This window comes from Vigna radiata, chromosome 8, assembly GCF_000741045.1.
Source record: "Vigna radiata var. radiata cultivar VC1973A chromosome 8, Vradiata_ver6, whole genome shotgun sequence".
NCBI classification, from domain to species: domain Eukaryota; kingdom Viridiplantae; phylum Streptophyta; class Magnoliopsida; order Fabales; family Fabaceae; genus Vigna; species Vigna radiata.
The window spans coordinates 43122833-43140543 of NC_028358.1; the positions used below are offsets into that span (position 1 = coordinate 43122833).

At 35.4% G+C, this 17711-nt stretch overlaps 2 protein-coding genes across 3 annotated transcripts; one reads left to right on the top strand and one right to left on the bottom strand.

Moving 5' to 3' along the window:
- Positions 1–556: 556 nt before the first annotated feature.
- On the bottom strand, positions 557–6765 carry LOC106772702 (elongator complex protein 2). Of its 2 annotated transcripts, XM_014659255.2 has the most exons (10): positions 6524–6765; positions 6345–6432; positions 6096–6181; positions 5807–5960; positions 5554–5714; positions 4770–5441; positions 4163–4484; positions 1966–2183; positions 1552–1729; positions 557–1284 (listed from the first exon to the last, which is right to left on the bottom strand). In XM_014659255.2, exons 1-10 carry the CDS (start codon positions 6665–6667, stop codon positions 797–799), a joined length of 2511 nt encoding a protein of 836 aa, XP_014514741.1. In that variant the 5' UTR covers positions 6668–6765; the 3' UTR covers positions 557–796. The 2 variants fall into 2 exon arrangements, with proteins under 2 accessions (XP_014514741.1, XP_022641456.1); XM_022785735.1 differs by lacking the exon at positions 6524–6765 and having other exon boundaries at positions 6096–6186; positions 6345–6430.
- Positions 6766–9078: 2313 nt separating this feature from the next.
- On the top strand, positions 9079–15315 carry LOC106772766. The gene is made up of 10 exons (XM_014659347.2): positions 9079–9509; positions 9603–9680; positions 10591–11307; positions 11442–11544; positions 12411–12511; positions 12615–12789; positions 14017–14187; positions 14269–14369; positions 14725–14848; positions 14973–15315. The coding sequence occupies exons 1-9, from the start codon at positions 9240–9242 to the stop codon at positions 14779–14781; spliced, it is 1773 nt and encodes a 590-aa protein (XP_014514833.1). The 5' UTR covers positions 9079–9239; the 3' UTR covers positions 14782–14848; positions 14973–15315.
- Positions 15316–17711: the final 2396 nt, after the last annotated feature.

Sequence of the window (17711 nt, forward strand, 5' to 3'; positions counted from 1 at the left end):
GAACATACCACTTTTACACATTCTCAATGGAATATTCTGTTTGGAAGTGGGAAAGGAAAGGATGAACAGAACATTTATTAATTTATAACATCCGTGTAATACTATACGAGAGAATAAAGATTGCAATCCTACAAATCTTTTCCTTTTTCAAGTTTGTATCTCCTTTTCTTCCTTTGATAAAAGAATAAGATAATCGTCCTATATTTCCCCAAACTTTACACTCACTCGAATAATAGCATATCATTTAGGCTTGAATCCACAACCGACACAATACAAAATTCTTAATCGATGAAGGTTGGCAAGCATATGCTCGTTTATGACTATTTTATACATAAAAACGACATTTTCGTCCTAATTTTCACTTAAATCACTTTCAAGTTTTCACCCTATGACCACGGTCGCAACGTTAATTTCGCGACAGTGACAAGTGATAAACTGAAGACCGTTATTAGAGAAAATTTTGGAGGGTATGCTTACGCCGCAATTCACATGGTAATGATGTAACGTGCCCAGTGACTACGGACTCAATTTTGGGACAATGAAGATAATGTCTCACTTTACATAAAATAAAAACGATAAATATTATTTTGATGGCGTGACACCAAATAATTGTTACAAAATGGAGCTAATGAGCTCTGTTTATGTAGCCGAATGACATTCCTGACAATAGAAGTAATACTAACAGGTATTTCTGGAGAAGAAGAATGCAAGCCATAAATTTTCTTCGCCATAGATATGAGGATCAAAATTCAATCTACATATATATCAAAAAAGAAGGGGGAACAATACTCTAATTCTAAACCGTTACATCAAACACTCTTACACAATTATCAGCTCCGCAAGAAGCAAGTTGCAGACTCGTGTGATCTTCCTGATTTTTCTTCCACGCTAAGCAGTTTACAGCAGAGGCATGACATATAAAAGGATCTATACGTACAGCAAGAGCAGCAACCAAACTTGCTGCTGCTATGCAACCATCATCTGCTCTGTTATAAGACAGATTCCACAATTCTATTTGCCCATTTTCCATTCCAACAGCTAGAAGTCCGTGATCCCTCTGATGATGGAGACCAACCCAAGATAACGCTGTCACACTACTCATAAATTGAGGCAAAGTTATAAGCTGCCGGATGGACGAATCCTTTTCAACGGCCCAGATTTTCACCGTCTTATCCCGTGAGCCTGTAGCAAATTCATGACCATGAGGATTCCATGAACATGACCAGATAATCCGCTTGTGCCCCTCCTGCCTCCCAAGAAGACTATAACTAATTTCACCGGACCCTGTTATCACAACCGAGTGATTAGCATGTCTGTTGAGTTCTAGTAGCTAATAATATAAAAACTTGCAACTTTTACAGTACTGAAAGATTCCAGTAAATGGTTTGAATATTTAGCTTCAAGATAACGGTTAGCTCAGTTTCATTGTTTTCTGCAGGTTTGAGACTATCATTCCATTTCAAGTAATGTGAAGTGTCAACCAAGGAAAATCACCAAATGACGATATCAAAATGGTGCAAATCTATGTCTAAGAAGTGATGATATGTCTACCTGTTCTTGTGATTGAAAAAACCGAGAACTGGCGATCCCTTGAGACAGTCAAAAGAAAGTTGTCGTCATGTGAGAATTCCATCTGTGTCACCGTCAAGCTGTGGGATTGCAAGCGGCCAACTGCTTTCCATGAACCGACCTGCCAAAGCCATACCTCTGCAACAGCGGCAGACTGGGCCTGCATTGCATAAAACAAATGTACAATGATACACAGAAATTTCAGCGATAAAGTAGAAAGGTAAACAAGGTAGATACTGCCGAACAGAACAATCTAAGTCAACTTGATTGAAGTTAATTCATATCCAATATAGGGAAAACACACTGAATGAAGAAGATTAATCCAATAAGGAGTGTCAACCCATCTAGTTATGAGATATGCAAAAGGTTCATAGCTAGATGAATAACAGTACATACCTTACATGAAGAAGCAACTAGCTCACCCCTATGATCGCAGCATAAAGAAAATAGTTCATTTCCATGCCCATAGAGTTTATGTGTTTCAGGCCAAAGTGTATGCCAAGCCAATTGATCTTCAATTGGAGGTTCAGTGAAAACAGTTGGAACAGCGTCCGGAATAGTTTCAAGGGTGTCAATACTATCGATGCCTCTTCTCTCGGGAATCTCATGCACAGCTGCAATATAGAAATACTCTAAAAATTATAAACTTTCAAAAGACCAACAGTTCGACATGCAAGGAAAAATGTATAATTGTTTGAAAAGTAGTACACAGTATCTTCGCAACTCTAATAAAGCAAATTTACACCAAATATACCAGTTAAAATCCCTGAGTGACCGGTTATCTCTAGGGCTGGACATAAGTAACTAAACTATAGTTAACTATATTTTTAATAAACTAAAGAAAACTGAACTATCGAATGTATAGATAATAATTGAAGGTAGTTATCGAATCACCACAAAAAAAAAAATGTCAACCAGCTTATAGGATCGCTTACAGCAGAAAGAACACTACTAACTCAACTCCCTGTGCATCCAGTTGTTATTACACGTGCTGCTGACACAGTCTATTAATAGAGGGTGGTGACTGTTCAGTTTATGCAGTTAACTGAACTACAAATGTAAAGGTTCAGTTTCTCTAAACTGAACTAGAAAATAGTATAATTTAGTTTTTAGTACGAGTGGTTTAGTTTTTATAGTATAAAAAAGTATAGATAAACTAAAGTTCAGTACAATTACATTAACTATGCCGAGCCTTAGTTATCTCAGTCAGCTTATCTTGACAGCAGGTTCAGTAAAATTGTAACATTTTTTTATCTGACAAATCATACTCTACTCAAGACAAGTGACCAGTGCGCTAACAAACAAGCATAAAATAGTCATCATTCTCAACTAGAGGTCTGTTGTGACTAACTCTAAAAATGCTATAGCAGGATCACCATTATTTTAAATACTATAATACGAAAAGAAATTTATAACTGCACATATGAAACTCAAATAACCCACTAAAAAATTCACAATAAAAATAAGATAAAACATAGTGAAAAAGTCAAAATCATAGATGATACTTGATAGAAAGGAACATAAATAATAAGATAAAACAGAGAGAGAAATGTAACCTTAGTCCCTACACTTTCATCCTTCCCCTCCAACTCCATTGGTGACAAAATCAAATTAGAGGGATGAAAAATCACACTTTTAAAAGTTGGAAGACTGATTTATAAATTTGAAAATACAAGGACTTAAAAACAAGTTCAATCAACAGTACAGAACTAAAAACACGTTTTCTTTAAAAAAAAAAACAGAAAATAGGAAGATAATCTTTTGCGTAGGGCTAAATGAGGAAGAAGAAAGAGAACACAATGAAAAAAAAAAATAGTCCTCTCCAATATGAAGCACAATATCAAGAGAGGCAAAATTTTGCGGGATACTTTACCCAAACTATGATGTTTCACGGGTAAAAATGAATTTTCTGAAGCATGCATCATGGTAGCGCTGCTATATTGTTAGCTCACAAAAATCTGCTATTTTTGCTCACTATTGAAAACAGTTCTTCTATTAGAATATCATTGTGGCCAAGGACTCCTCAGCATCAATATCATGCTCTAGGGCACTATTGACTACTATGAGAGAATAATGATCTAAAATTCACATTCCCAAATTAAACAACTATATAGTACTGATTAAAAAGTTCACATCATTGCCACAAGGGAGAATTTAGAAGTCTATTTCCCGAGAGCTTATATGTTCAACAGATTAAATAGAAACAGATGAGTCAATTGAGTTATTATGAGACTTCTACACATACCACTGCCCATTTCAAGCAGTAAATACAAGGGTTGAGTTGAGTCTAGTATTTAAATGCATGTTAATATTGAAAAAGTTAACCAGTACATTACACTGAATTATGAATTAGTTTAGGTTGGATGCACATTTTACCTGATAATTAAGATTGTTAAACTACATGGTTATATTTTTTTCCCTTACCTAATAGCATTCATTGTTAGTCTCAACCAGTGACTGCATCCATCCGTGTAATTACAACCACGTGTAATAACTAGAAAAATCAACACCAAAGATTACCACAAGAAAGAAAACCCCAACATTTTCCAAAACGGCCCAAAAATTCCCTGACATGCTTAACAAAATAACTGACCTTGAACATAAATAGGTTTCTGTGATAGTCCAAGAGCTGACATATTTGCACCCAAAATCTGAACATTTCCTAAGATATCATCAGTGGAACAAGACTTCTGCAGAGTGGCATTATTTAATGTCTTAAGAAATGATAACGGGGCTTCAAATACTCTGGCAACTTTTTCATCAGCTCCACTGACAAAACGATGATTCCCCTTCCCATGAATAACTGCCATACAATTTATATCATGACCATGAACTTGAGGACGAGATATTTCATGCCAAAATTCTCCATGTTGGAGAGAAGCCTCGACTTTCCATGGAGCAAAAATTCTAGTTGTCTGCAATTTTTCATACAGCAGCAGTTTCAGAGCCAATTCAAATTCCATAAAAATATTCAGTTATTATTTGAGCAACAAGCTGAGGAAACTAAAACAGTTGCACAACCATATTGAATTTCAATATTTTTTTCTTCTAAAACACAAAATTATGTTCTTACACTAATTAGACAACAGGGTCAAGCCATTATAAATTCTAAACAGCAAGTTCACATAAAATCATAAGAGATAAATTAATAGGCGTGATCAATAATTTATAAATTTTGCCAACCGAATGTGTTTGAATACCTGGTCGTGACTGGCAGATATAATATAATCACCCGATCTAGCCCAAGAAATATCAGTAACTGGTGCAAAATGACCTGAGGGAACCTTTTGTGGCAGCCAATTATCATTACCAACATTTTTCCAAAGATGGAAAGATCCACCATATCCATGTGCTAAAATTGAATCTCCATTTGGGCTCCAATGGCCACCATAGAAACCCAGAGCACAGTGGCTTAGTTCCCCAACAGTGACAACATTCATCCAGACACCAGAAGTCTTTTCAGGTTGCCAGATCATCATAGTCTTGTCCATAGATGCAGATAAGATACTTTGTGGTTGATAATAGGTACCCCCTTCTAGGGATGAAGCCAAAGGGGGTTGCCATGTTACTGAATATACCCAATCCTCATGTCCAATTAAAAGAGATTCTAAGGATATCTGAAAAGAAGATGAACCAGCCAAGAGTACAGGACCTTCTATATAGGATGATAAGCTTATTTCCCCTTTCTTGTATATGCCATTTCCATTCAACATAGAGCTGCGTAATGTCATCTTCCAAATTCGTATGCCTTTATCCTGAGATGAACTAACCAGAAAAATATTGTTTGCTTCCCCATTCACATTTATAGGCAACGAGAAGTCCAAACTCCGGATCCAATCTGTATGCCCTTTTAGCTCACATGCATGTACAAGCTGGGTTCATGAGTAACAGAAGAGTCAAATATTTTAAACATAAACCAACATAAAACTCTAAAAGATGCCTAAAGTTCATGTTAGTAATCAACAACTATGTGGATGCAGATACCTTTCCTGTCCTTCCACCACAATAAAGATGAACTTTGTTATCCAATCCTCCCATTGCAAGGACAATATTCCCAGAATCTCCAGGCAATTCAGCTAATGATAGGGCTACCATAGACTTAGATCCAATCGAGAAAGAGTCCAGGCACGACAACTTACAGTCACCTAAATGATGAAGCAAGTTTCAATTATTGTACATTATCAAATTACTAACATGGTACTGAACAGGGCTATTATGATTGAGAACTACGGCTTACCGCTGCCAGTCACTGGAAATACAAGTTCCCATACACAAACGGTGCAATCTGAAGAAGTAGATGCAAACATTGCCTCGGTTTGAGAAACCATCATTCCACTAATGCATGTAACACCTTTCTTATGCAATTGTGGCAGTTGTAACACTTGCCTCCACTAAAAACAATTCAAACACAAATACGCAAGAAACAACAATTTATAATTCCATCTAGGTTCCCAACAAACAAATTTCTCTTATGATTTATTCGTAAAAATTTGAGGAAGAAAAAACAACAACCAGAGAACACATACCTTGCCATCAGCAAGGGACAGTTCCCACAAAATAATAGCACCATCTGCATCCCCAGAAAGCAAATAATGCTTCTCCAATTGTTTTGCTGCACTTCAAAGGGAAAAAGGATATTAAACATTGAAACTGGTTTAGTAATTTCAAAACAACTCGCTATATCGTTATGCCAAATAGTTTTATTCAAAAAAAAAATAAAAACAAAAATTGAACTTTCAGAGTTCAAGTTGACGAGAGATGGAGAAAGCGAGCACCTTTAAATAGAAACTTGGAAGTTGGGAGCCAGTGGGTGCAATTCACAACTGCCTTGTGACCCGGAAGAGTAGTCACAATTTGAGCACTCTGCGAATACCAAAAGGATGAATAAAACGAAAGGAAAATAAAATCTAGGATAATGGTTGAGAATACAAGCAGAAGAGGGTGAAAAGAGGACCTTGGGGCAGAAAATAGCAACGGCGTTCTGAGCTCCAAAAGAGACGAAACCAGAAGCACCCCATGAAACATTGTTCACTATTCTGTTGCATCCCGCTCCAATAAACACCCTTTTCACTTCCACTTCACCGCGGCCGCCACGCATTTTCGTTTCTCACGCACTGTGCACGCAAGGAGAAACTTTGAAGGCGGCGAAAGCTTTTGATTTTGGGTTTTCAGGCGGAAATAGAGCCGAAACCGATCGTAGGAAAGAAGAAAGAGAATTGGGCCGGAAGTGGGCTTCTTGCTTTTTTTATTGAAAGTCTGTTATTTTTGGCGGAAAAGTAAGGCCCAGTTAGAAAGTTCATTCTTCGTTTTGCGTTTTTGTTTATTTATATAAAACATTTTACAAAATAATATATGGACATAAATTACAGATAAATATTGCTGATTGGTTAACGCTTTCAAGAGAAAGGAATTGAGGAATCAATGGATGTGCGTGTGTTCTTTTTTATTTGTTGAATATTGAAAAATTGTGTATAAAAGATGCTTGAAATACAAAAGTATGAGATTGTTTGGAGATTTGGTTTTCAAATTACAAAGTCATTATGCAAAGAAAAAAAAATCTATCTGTTTAGACAATGATGTCTTTATTAACTTAACAAATATCGATACAATGCAACTCTTCAAATTGTAAAATTTGAATACATTATAATAGTGGAGATGCATTAGTTAAAAAAACAGTAATAATGTAGTGCTAAACTTTGTGGTTATTTTTGTTGTTTTTAATCTAATGTAAAATTTAAACTCACGTTTAATATTATATATAATATTATTTAAAAACTTATACATAGAGTGGAGAAATTTTTTCTGAAATATCATGTAAGGATGTTGTTAAATTATTAAATACTTTTCTTGTTTGGTAAACATTTTGCTACTCTACAGGATAGAAATCACATCTTTTTACTAATACTTACAAATATTTAAAGTAAAACAAGAAATGATATATAATAGAGAGACACAATTAGAAAAACGAATTACAATTTGAATTCATAAATATATTGCATGACTCTCTGATCAATTATTTCAAGTGTGCTGTTTAGTCATGATTATGACTATGTTAACGATAAATTCAAGTCGAAACCTATAAATATAATTTTGAAATAAAAAATAGTTATATAATATCCTAAAGATTTCAAAGAACTCTATAAGGTTAGAGATATCTTTAATTCCTATATTTTGGGGTGATTTTGGTTTTAGTCTCTCTTTCAAACTAAGGTACAATTTAGTCATTCAACTTTAGAAAACTCTGGTTTTAGTCATTTTTACCAAATTTTTTTAATTTTATTTAGCAAAAATGTGTCAAACAGTGTAAACAATTCAAATGCTATAATGAAATGTGTTTGAAACAACAAATAAAGTTAAAAAAATTTGATAAAAATGACTAAAATCAGAGTTTTCTAAAGTTAAAGGACTAAATTATACCTTAGTTATTTGAAAGATGAACTAAAACCAAAATCGCATCAAATTATAGGGACTAAAAACATATTTAACCCAACTTTGCAATATAAACTGAATTTGACGTTGAGAAACTTAGAGAAAAAAATGTAAGAAAAAGTTTTAATTGTGATACCGATTCTACATTCAGAACAATGAATAAAATTTTTTTCAAATAAATTTAGATAAATACTTAAATAGCATATCTAAAATGAACTTTCTCATTTCGTAAAGAAATTTAAATTTATTCATATCGAAAAATACATTAAATTGGAATAATTTTAGTGCAAAACTTATCTATGTTAACTTTCAAATAAACAAATAAAAAAATGACGTGGAGAATTGTTTTTAGTTGATTTTGAGTTTTATTTCCGATCACCTCGAATTAGAAAATCCAGTATTTAAGATAAGGAAAATATTTTTTAGATAATTTTTTTTTGACAAAACATTAATGATTAATTCGTTTCAAATATCTTTTAAAATATTAATTTAAGCAGACAGATAACTCATTGGTAAAAGATTATTAAAAAGAATGGTTAAAATATGATAATATAAAGATTGGCAAATTAAAAGGGTGAACGAGAACGATAATAATGGAGTGGGTGAGAAAAAGAGAGAATTATCTTATATTTTTCTAACCAAAACCCCGCCAACAACTCATTCCCACAAAATCATAACATACAATGGTTGTTGTCGTGGCTAATCTGGCAATGTTTTATTTTCCTATCTCGAGGGATGGCGACAAACTAAATCAACTTCAATACTAACTTTTTTTTTCATCAATTTTTATTTATAAAAAATATTAAATTCATAAAAAGCCATGTTATAATTTATAATCACATTCTATACGACCATTATTTTTATTAAAACCATCGTTATCTTTTTATAAATACACTTCTCTCTTTTCTTACTTTTTTCTTTCCTTTTCTTATCATCAATTTCTTATTTTCCACTCACTGTATCTTCTGTATCCTTTTGTAGTTAATCAAAGAAAGCAAACCTTGAACCATTATTTTTTCAATTGCAAACAAAGTCACGAAAATTATTAAATATTGAAAGAGATCCTGTTCCAAAATTGCAAGTGCAATGCTCTGGATAAAGTGTCAAGCGGCGTAACATATTGACTACTTTGAAAAGAAAAAACGAAGTTAGAGACAGAAACAGAGAAAGAGAGAAAGAAATGAAAATACGAAAACCATAAAAGGTATAAGGAAAAGTAATGAGATAGAAGGCGAAGCGTTATGTTATCCAAATTGTTAAGCATGTCGAAAGCCATGTCCATGTCCATGTCTATGTCTATGTCCTTCCAATCTGACCAGCACGAAGTTCTCCGCAGAGGCTTTTCCACCTTCGCCTCCCTCCCACGCGCCACCGCGCCCTTCCGTCTCAGGGCTTTCTCCACCGCCGTCACCGATAAGCCCTCTGTTTGCACAGCCGACGAACTCCATTATGTCTCTCTCTCCAATTCCGATTGGAAACTCGCTCTCTGGCGCTACAACCCTTCGCCTCTCGTTAGTTTTCTTTCTTCATTCACATCGCAGCTTTCTTCTATTTTCTCTCTGTGATTTTGCTAAGATTTCTCAGGGCACAATTTTGTTTCATAGGCACCTCCGAGGAATCATCCTCTGTTGCTCTTGTCGGGCGTGGGAACTAACGCCATTGGGTATGACCTTTCACCCGAGGTATTCAACTTTTTCTTCTTCTGTGTTTTCTCGATCCCTCCTTCGTAATTGTGAAATTGTGCGAGTTTATGTTCTGTGTTTAGTTTTGCCTTTCAAGCATACTTGTCATATAGTCTGTTTGTTTCCTTTTCGTTTTCATTTCTTTGCATCTCGGGATGTATGGGTGTTGCTTGTATTGGAATATTATTCGCTTGTGCTGGTAAACTTGTTTTGGACATTAGGGGGGCAATCTGTTTCTTCTTGGACAATACTAAAGTCAAAGTAGAAATTATTAATCACTGGCATCATAAATCACTCTCCATTGTCTACAAACAGGAATAGTACCTATCTCATTCCCTCCCTGAGAATCATGAATAAAGAAGATAGCCTTCTTGTTTGGTTCATAAGTAGCAATGCTCCCAGATGCATACATGTCTTGTATCTGGCTTTGTAAGATTTTCATAACTTTTTTTTTTCAAAAAAAGCTTTGATACTTAAGAAATACATATCAGTGAAGTATCCAGAAGTATAAATATCATTTGATACGTATATTTGAAACAAATGCAAGTATTGGTGTTTTGTCGTCATCCTTTTGTTCTTGCATAGGCAACTGCCCATATATTATTGTGCTTTTTTTTTTACCCTAATTTGAATATAAGATATATTGAAGCATGATCACAGTCTTTATAAACATAGGAAGCAAAAACATTCAGTACTGTATTATTTTAAGTAGCTTTTGATTGCAAAATTCTGAATGCTTCTTCTCTTAAAGAATGCACCAAAGCTACTACTTTTGATTCTGTATTATTAAGCTTTCCTCCATATTTTGAGTGTTAAATGTACCTTTTTACGTAATTATAGTTGGGCAGTAGTACATTCTTTTCTGATTTTATTTATCAGTCTTCCCACTAACACATTGTATGTACTGCAGTCATCATTTGCACGTTACATGTCTGGTCAGGGATTTGAAACTTGGATTCTTGAAGTACGAGGAGCTGGGTTGAGTCTTCAGGGTTCAAATTCTAAAGATATTGAACAATCTGCTAATGCAATGTCTGAGAAGATGGAAGCTGCTTCAGAAATTGCTACAGCTACCAACGGAGCCATGGCTTCAAACAAAGAATTGAATAACATCTCTTGCACCGTTTCTGAAACTCAGATTCCTCCTGTCTTAAACGGGGTAGAAACTGAGAATGTGGCCATCAAAGGTGACCTAACTAGGCTGGCTACTGTTTGGGATGAATCAAAGTTGGTGGCAAGATTGACCGAGACTTTTATGTTTTTGTCAGAAAGAGTCTCTGGGTTTCTGAGTGAAAGTCAATCAAGGGTAATGTTTTCCAAATTTCTAGATCAGATTTCAAAACTTCTGGTGGATTCTCCACTATACGAACAATTCAACGACGTAAGGGGAAAGCTTTCAACTTTGTTTGAAACAAAGGAAAACTCTGGTATTACTAGTCAAATAACTGATCTGAGTCAAAGACTAGTAAATATTATTGAGGAAGGTCAGCTATCTGTTTCTCCTCCATTATATGATCTACAAGCTCGCTTTACTTCTACAATAGAAGATTTTCAGAAGCAACTTGACTTGATTGTGAAGTATGATTGGGACTTCGATAATTACTTGGAAGAAGATGTTCCTGCAGCGGTAAGGTGACAGACATCTTATTATGTTGGAAAGCTATATATCATTAGCATTTAAAAGTACCTTTTTTTACTTGTTATATATATACAGGTAACTTACCCTGGCTACATATCCCTTTTATGACTTTACCTGTACAGATAGAATACATAGTGAAACAAAGCATGCCTAAAGATGGAAAATTGCTTGCAATTGGACACTCAATGGGTGGTATCTTGCTTTACTCCATGTTGTCACGATTTGGTGAGTTTATTGCTTCATTAGTATTAATTGGCCATTGTCATGTTGCCTTTATTTGTTATTGTATTTTTTTCTTGTGTGTACTCTGTTTGACATTTGTGATGGTCCAAACTATAATTTTAATCACTAACAAAGAGGGTTGGGGGAATATTAGGATTTGGAAAAGGCTGATGTGATCATGATGCTCATACATGGAAGGCATTTTATCTGTTCTAGGATTAGTCATTAGATATCAAGAATTGGAATCATTCTTCAGCCAATACTTTCACTTTTGGAGGAAAATGCTATGCAACAACTTTGTCTATGAAAATCATCAGCCTGACTTTATTTTTTCGGTTTTGATCAAGTCACTGACTGTAATCCATATTAATTTGTGAGCCCAACTTGAACCTTCCTGATTAACTATTAACATGTTTCAAACAATGGCAACAATAAATATTTGATGAACCACATCAAGTATTGATTGAACATACGATCAAATATAAGTTATGCATCATTAGTCTTCTGAATATGAGATGGCAACAAAGTCCAATGAAGGAATTTATGTTTTTTTAAAATGAAAGTAGGATTCTACTGCATTATATCTACTGGCTGATGATTGGCCATTCTTAAAATTATGTTACTCCCAAATCACTTCCACCCTTCTATTTTGCTATCACCACACATTATTTCTGGTTGTAACTTTAACGATTACTAAAAAGAAAAAATTGTATAGACGGTAACACGTTACTAGTAGCATAGAAGTGTAAATCTAGATCTACAAGCAGAGTGTTTACATATTCTGACTCATTTGTATTTTCATATGCTTGGACATGTATAAAATAAATATATATGTTATTTACTTGATATTTGTTTTAATTTCATGTAAGGTTCTGAAGGAAAAGAACCAAATTTGGCTGCAGTGGTCACACTGGCATCATCTTTGGATTACACATCATCCAAATCAGCTCTGAAATTACTCTTACCCTTAGTAAGTGAATGGTTTAGATGTTTTTGGTTACTTTCTTCATAGACTTAGTGATTAAATTGCCATAATTTTTGAAGGTACTAAGTTTAGTCACTTCATTGAGCAGGCAGATCCTGCCCAGGCCCTCAATGTCCCTGTTGTTCCTTTGGGGACATTGCTGGCAGCAGCTTATCCTCTTTCTTCTCGTCCACCGTATGTATTGTCACGGTTAAATACATTGATTTCAGCTGAGGACATGATGCATCCAAATTTATTAAAGAGACTTGTTTTGAATAACTTCTGTGAGTATTTCTATCTATTAGAAATATAAATCATTTGTGCCACCAACACCTTTTTTTACGCAACTTATGTGCCTACACCTAATAGTTTAGCTTTTATGATGATTTTTTTGAACATGGAATAGGAACTGCTTTGAGAACATGTTTAGGAATTAGACTCTTGTCCCATTCATTTTGAATTTGAGCACACTGAAATGGGCTTGTTCATAAGCCATTTTATGACATAGCATGGGATGTAGTTTCTTTGAACTGCTGGGTAGTGTGCCCTTCAGATAGTATACTTCATTTATGAACCAGTAGTGATAAGTCAGTATTTAGGTTGTTATTTCATAACTCCATTTTTAAAATGCAAACTATTGGTTATTTTCTTTTTAATTACTGAGGTTCAATTCGTTTCAGCAGTTGATATTTTAAAGGGACAACTGCTTTATCATTACTGAAATTGAATGGTTTCTTTGCCTTTTGTATGTCTCTTGAGAAAGTGTAAAGAGCAATCCATTCTTCCAATTTGTATAAAGCGACAAATCTTCTGGAATTCATTTTTGTTAGACTTAACAGTTGATATTTTAAAGGGTAGCGAAGTAAACTGCTTGTTCATTGAATTAGTACTATCATGCTAAAATTGAACCATTCATTTGACCTAGAAAGAAAGTGTGGAAGAGCAATCCATTCTTCTAATTTGTATTACAAGAGTCATACACTTGAATTGGACTCTTACCAGAACCTCTGTTCGACGTGCCCTTCTTTCTGATGCTTATTTCAGTAGTTATAATTGTCCTGGTGGCTCCATTTCAGAGGTATTTGGATTTGTGTGTGATGCATTATTACTTTACATTAATCTTCAGAGAGGATATTAAAATAGATCATTAAAGCATATTGAGATGAATAGGATGTTGGAAAAGCAAAATAATTCCTCTGCTTTCACTGGGTCCTGAAAACATAGATAAAGAGAGTACGATATTAAACTATTAAAAGATGATAGATTGAACAAGTGATGTTTTCACTGGTTCATTAAATTCAAGTGGCAATCCTGCCAGATGTACTTTCTAGATACTGTTTGTTTTTCAATAAAAGGGTAGGGTATTAGGGGTTAGACTCTCGTCTGGAGTAACACTATTATAGGCATTGCAGTGCACATAAATTTTTATTTTTTAATTAAAAAATTACATGTTGACTGACTATTTAATATGAATATAATATCTGACCTTTTGATACAATCACGACTGGTAGGCACCATACCTGCAAAACTTCTCTTGCAACTCACTACAGCATTTCGAGAACGTGGTTTATGCAACAGGAATGGGACCTTTTTCTATAAGGATCATCTACACAAAAGCAATACCCCTATCTTAGCTATTGCCGGAGACCAGGATCTGATTTGCCCACCTGAAGCTGTGGAAGGTATTTTTTTTTACCATAGGTGTAATGCTTCATTTTCGCTGTTTCAAGAAATTATTATTCATTAAGGTATTTTTTGAACAGAAACTGTTAAGTTAATTCCTGAGCACTTGGTTACCTATGAAGTTTTTGGAAAACCTGGAGGCCCACATTATGCACATTATGATTTAGTAGGAGGAAGGCTGGTATGAACTTATTCCTTTGGTTGTTGCCGTTAGTGCTATTTTAGATTAGGAAACTGTCAAAAAACGAGCTCAGTTTATTTTGTGATTAATTGGTGATGGTCTTATTTATTGGCTGCCCTACACGAATTTTCTGTCTTTTGTTCTATTCACACCTTTATTCTCCTGTTCATCTACCCTTGCCATTTTTTTCGTTTGCTTCATTATTAATTTTTGTCCATTTTTAGTCCTGTAATTTAAACACCGATTGTTTTATTCGAATCAAGAATTTGTTTTGGCATAAATAATTGGTCTATATTTTCTTATGCCCACTGCTGCTTTCTTTATGATGTCTTTTCTATGATTATTTTGAGCACAGGCAGTGGAGCAGGTGTATCCCAGTATAATTGAATTTCTTAGCTGTCACGACAAGTGATGTACACCATCAATTTTCATCAAATACATTCTTCTTGGATAATGCTTGATAACTACAATCCAAACAGGTGTGAGATGCCTTTCTTTTATTTCCTTTTGTACATCAGTTCGAGCTTATGCTGCACTTGCCTACGTGGTTGTTCGTGGTACAGACAACGGAGACAAGATTAATCGTTTGTTTATTTATACTAGGTACCTTACATTAAATTACGAAGAAAAGTTTAAAGAATTTATAACTGACCTTTTGTACTTTGGAGCAAGGGGATTCGGCTTTTTTTGTTTCCCAACCACAACAGCAAAAGGTAGGAAATACGATCGAGGATATAGAAAGAAATAGGAATTACAAGGACTCTAATTGTTTTCTACAGCGTTTTCTTTGAATTGTTGTAAAGTATATGTACATAATTTCCTACACGACTCTCCACATTCTGGCTGCAACCAGCCCACTCGAATTGTTTCACCAACTTGTGTATGTGCGTGCATGATTAGGCCCTTCGATCTGAGTTTCTATCCAAATTGCACAGATATTTTAAAAGTGTCACACAACCTTTTTGTTTGTACAATAGTCACAGCAAAACTATGATTTATAACTCCATGCATATTTTTATTTTAATTTTTTTGGGTGCAGATGGATTGATTTTTCACATACTAGAAAAATAATTTGAATTGAACATAAAACTAATATGCATTTTGAATTTGATTTAATTTAAATGTAACATTGAACGCGAATTTTATTTGGATTAGGTTTTTATTTTAGTATTTTGTGAGTTCGTTTATTTTTAATTTGATGGCTAGTAAAATAAAGGTTTAATAGGTTCGGAGGTTCCTATTTGTGCAGTTTTGTTTCAATTAGGTTCTCGAATTTTGAAGTAGTTCAATTTGGTCCTTATTTATGAAGAATTGAAGTAATACAGGGTCTACGTTAAATTGATGTCTGAGGTGGACTTAAATGATATTTTAATTAAAAAAAAATTAAAAAAAGTCTTGCCACATCACTACTACCCTGACAGGTCATCATCATCTCCACACAAACCCTAGTTTATCTCCAAGAAGCCCTAGCCCCCGGCACCGTCACCGCCATCCTCGTCGGCAGTCGTCCTCTCCAACGCATATCAACACCCAAGTCGCTGTCGCAGAATCATCGTCTCGCACCTTCATCTAGCAGAAACCCAGCAAATACTGCGAAAACGCCATTCTCCACCACACTCGCGCAACTATCCTCACCGACCATTACCTCACCACCGTGAGTCGAACCCAACCTCTATCATCATCCAATTCATTCCACCATTGCGCAACCCAGCGAGGCACAATGTCGTTGCGACACAGAAAGCCATCATGCGAACCAAATTCGTCCATTCCCCTCCTTCAGGGATTTCGAAACCTGCAAGAAAATCAAAGAACCTAGAAACAAAAACCAAAATCGCAAGTTTAAAACCCTCTGCAAAGTTCGAATCTTTCGTAGGAAACACCAAGACCCAGAGGAAGCTTCTCTGCAATGGCATGACCAATGATTGAGTGGTTCTCATCTGTGATCTTTCAGCGATGGGAGTTTGCACATCGAAACCACAAAAGGCAAACCCTTACACGCTTCGCGAAGCGGAAGCCAACCCTTCGCAAATCCCAAAAGCCCCACTTAGTCCCGCCGTAGTTCATGGTGTGAGCACATACTGTGGATGTCTTTGGCTTGCTGCTGTACAAGCTGCCACAACAATGGCCCTTGAACTAGGTGACAGGGATTTTTGAAGGCTAAGCCAGCATTTGAAGAAAAACTGTGGAATGGTTCGTATTTTAACTAAGATAGTGGATCAAGTGGTAACAATAAATCCATTCAAGCAGATCAATTGGTTGGACAATGGTATACTGCATCCTCGGGAAAGCAGGAGCGCGGCCTCACGCCGAGGAGCTTCTTCTGGAGGCCTTTCCCTCCGTCGTCCCTGGCTAAACACATAAGGACTGTGTTGACATGGCGACAGAGAAAGTAAAAAATTTCATCTCCACCTATTAAAATGTGCCACGTATTTTTCAAATGCTAGCCCACCCAGCCACTCGTTCATAATTTTGACACCGTTTACAGAATTTAACGGCATGAACTTTTTTGCTTTAATTTTTCATAAATAGGGACTAAATTGAACTATTTCAAAATACAGGGACTTAATTGACACAAAATTACATAAATAAATAGGGACTTCCAAACCTATTAAACCTAAAATAAATTAGTATTCTACAAAATCTAACACCTAGGTTCTATAGTGTTTAGAAGTCACATTTACTTGAAAACTTCCCGGAAGGTCACCCATCTCAGAATTTCTCCAGGCTAAGCACGTTTAACCATGGAGTTCTTATGGGTTAGGCTATCGAAAAACAAATGTATTTTGGTGATATAGGTAGTCAAATCAATTCCTTTAAGCTATCTTTCAACTGTATAGTCTCATACCTATACAGTCTCAAGATCCCTCTCATTGCGGTGTATGTTCAATTCGTCCATGTACCCCTTCCACTGGAAGCCTGCCAGGAGCCGTTCCTTGTATGTGCCCCCTGCACCATGTCTCTTGCACCGGCGATTACTCTCCGCCCTCATCAATGTCCGGGTGTCACATGCCCACCAGCTTCCGTTTTGTTCGTCTTCGAACCACACCGTATTGGGAGAGACCAGACTCTGATACCAATTGTAATGTGAACATAATAATAGTATATCATCAAAGGTATTTATAGCTGGAATATTCCCTGAGATACATAGCCAAAGTTGGTGGCTTGATCCAACTAGATGGGTAAAAAGCAGTTTCCTCAGTAGATTAAAGGTTTTTATTTTCTTTGTTTTGATTTAAATGATTTAGTTTATGGTCTGAGCATTCCTTTCTTATCTTTTGGATAAAGCTGAAATTTTTAAATCATAAGATGAGAGACAAGGTAAGAACCTCTTAAAATATAAGA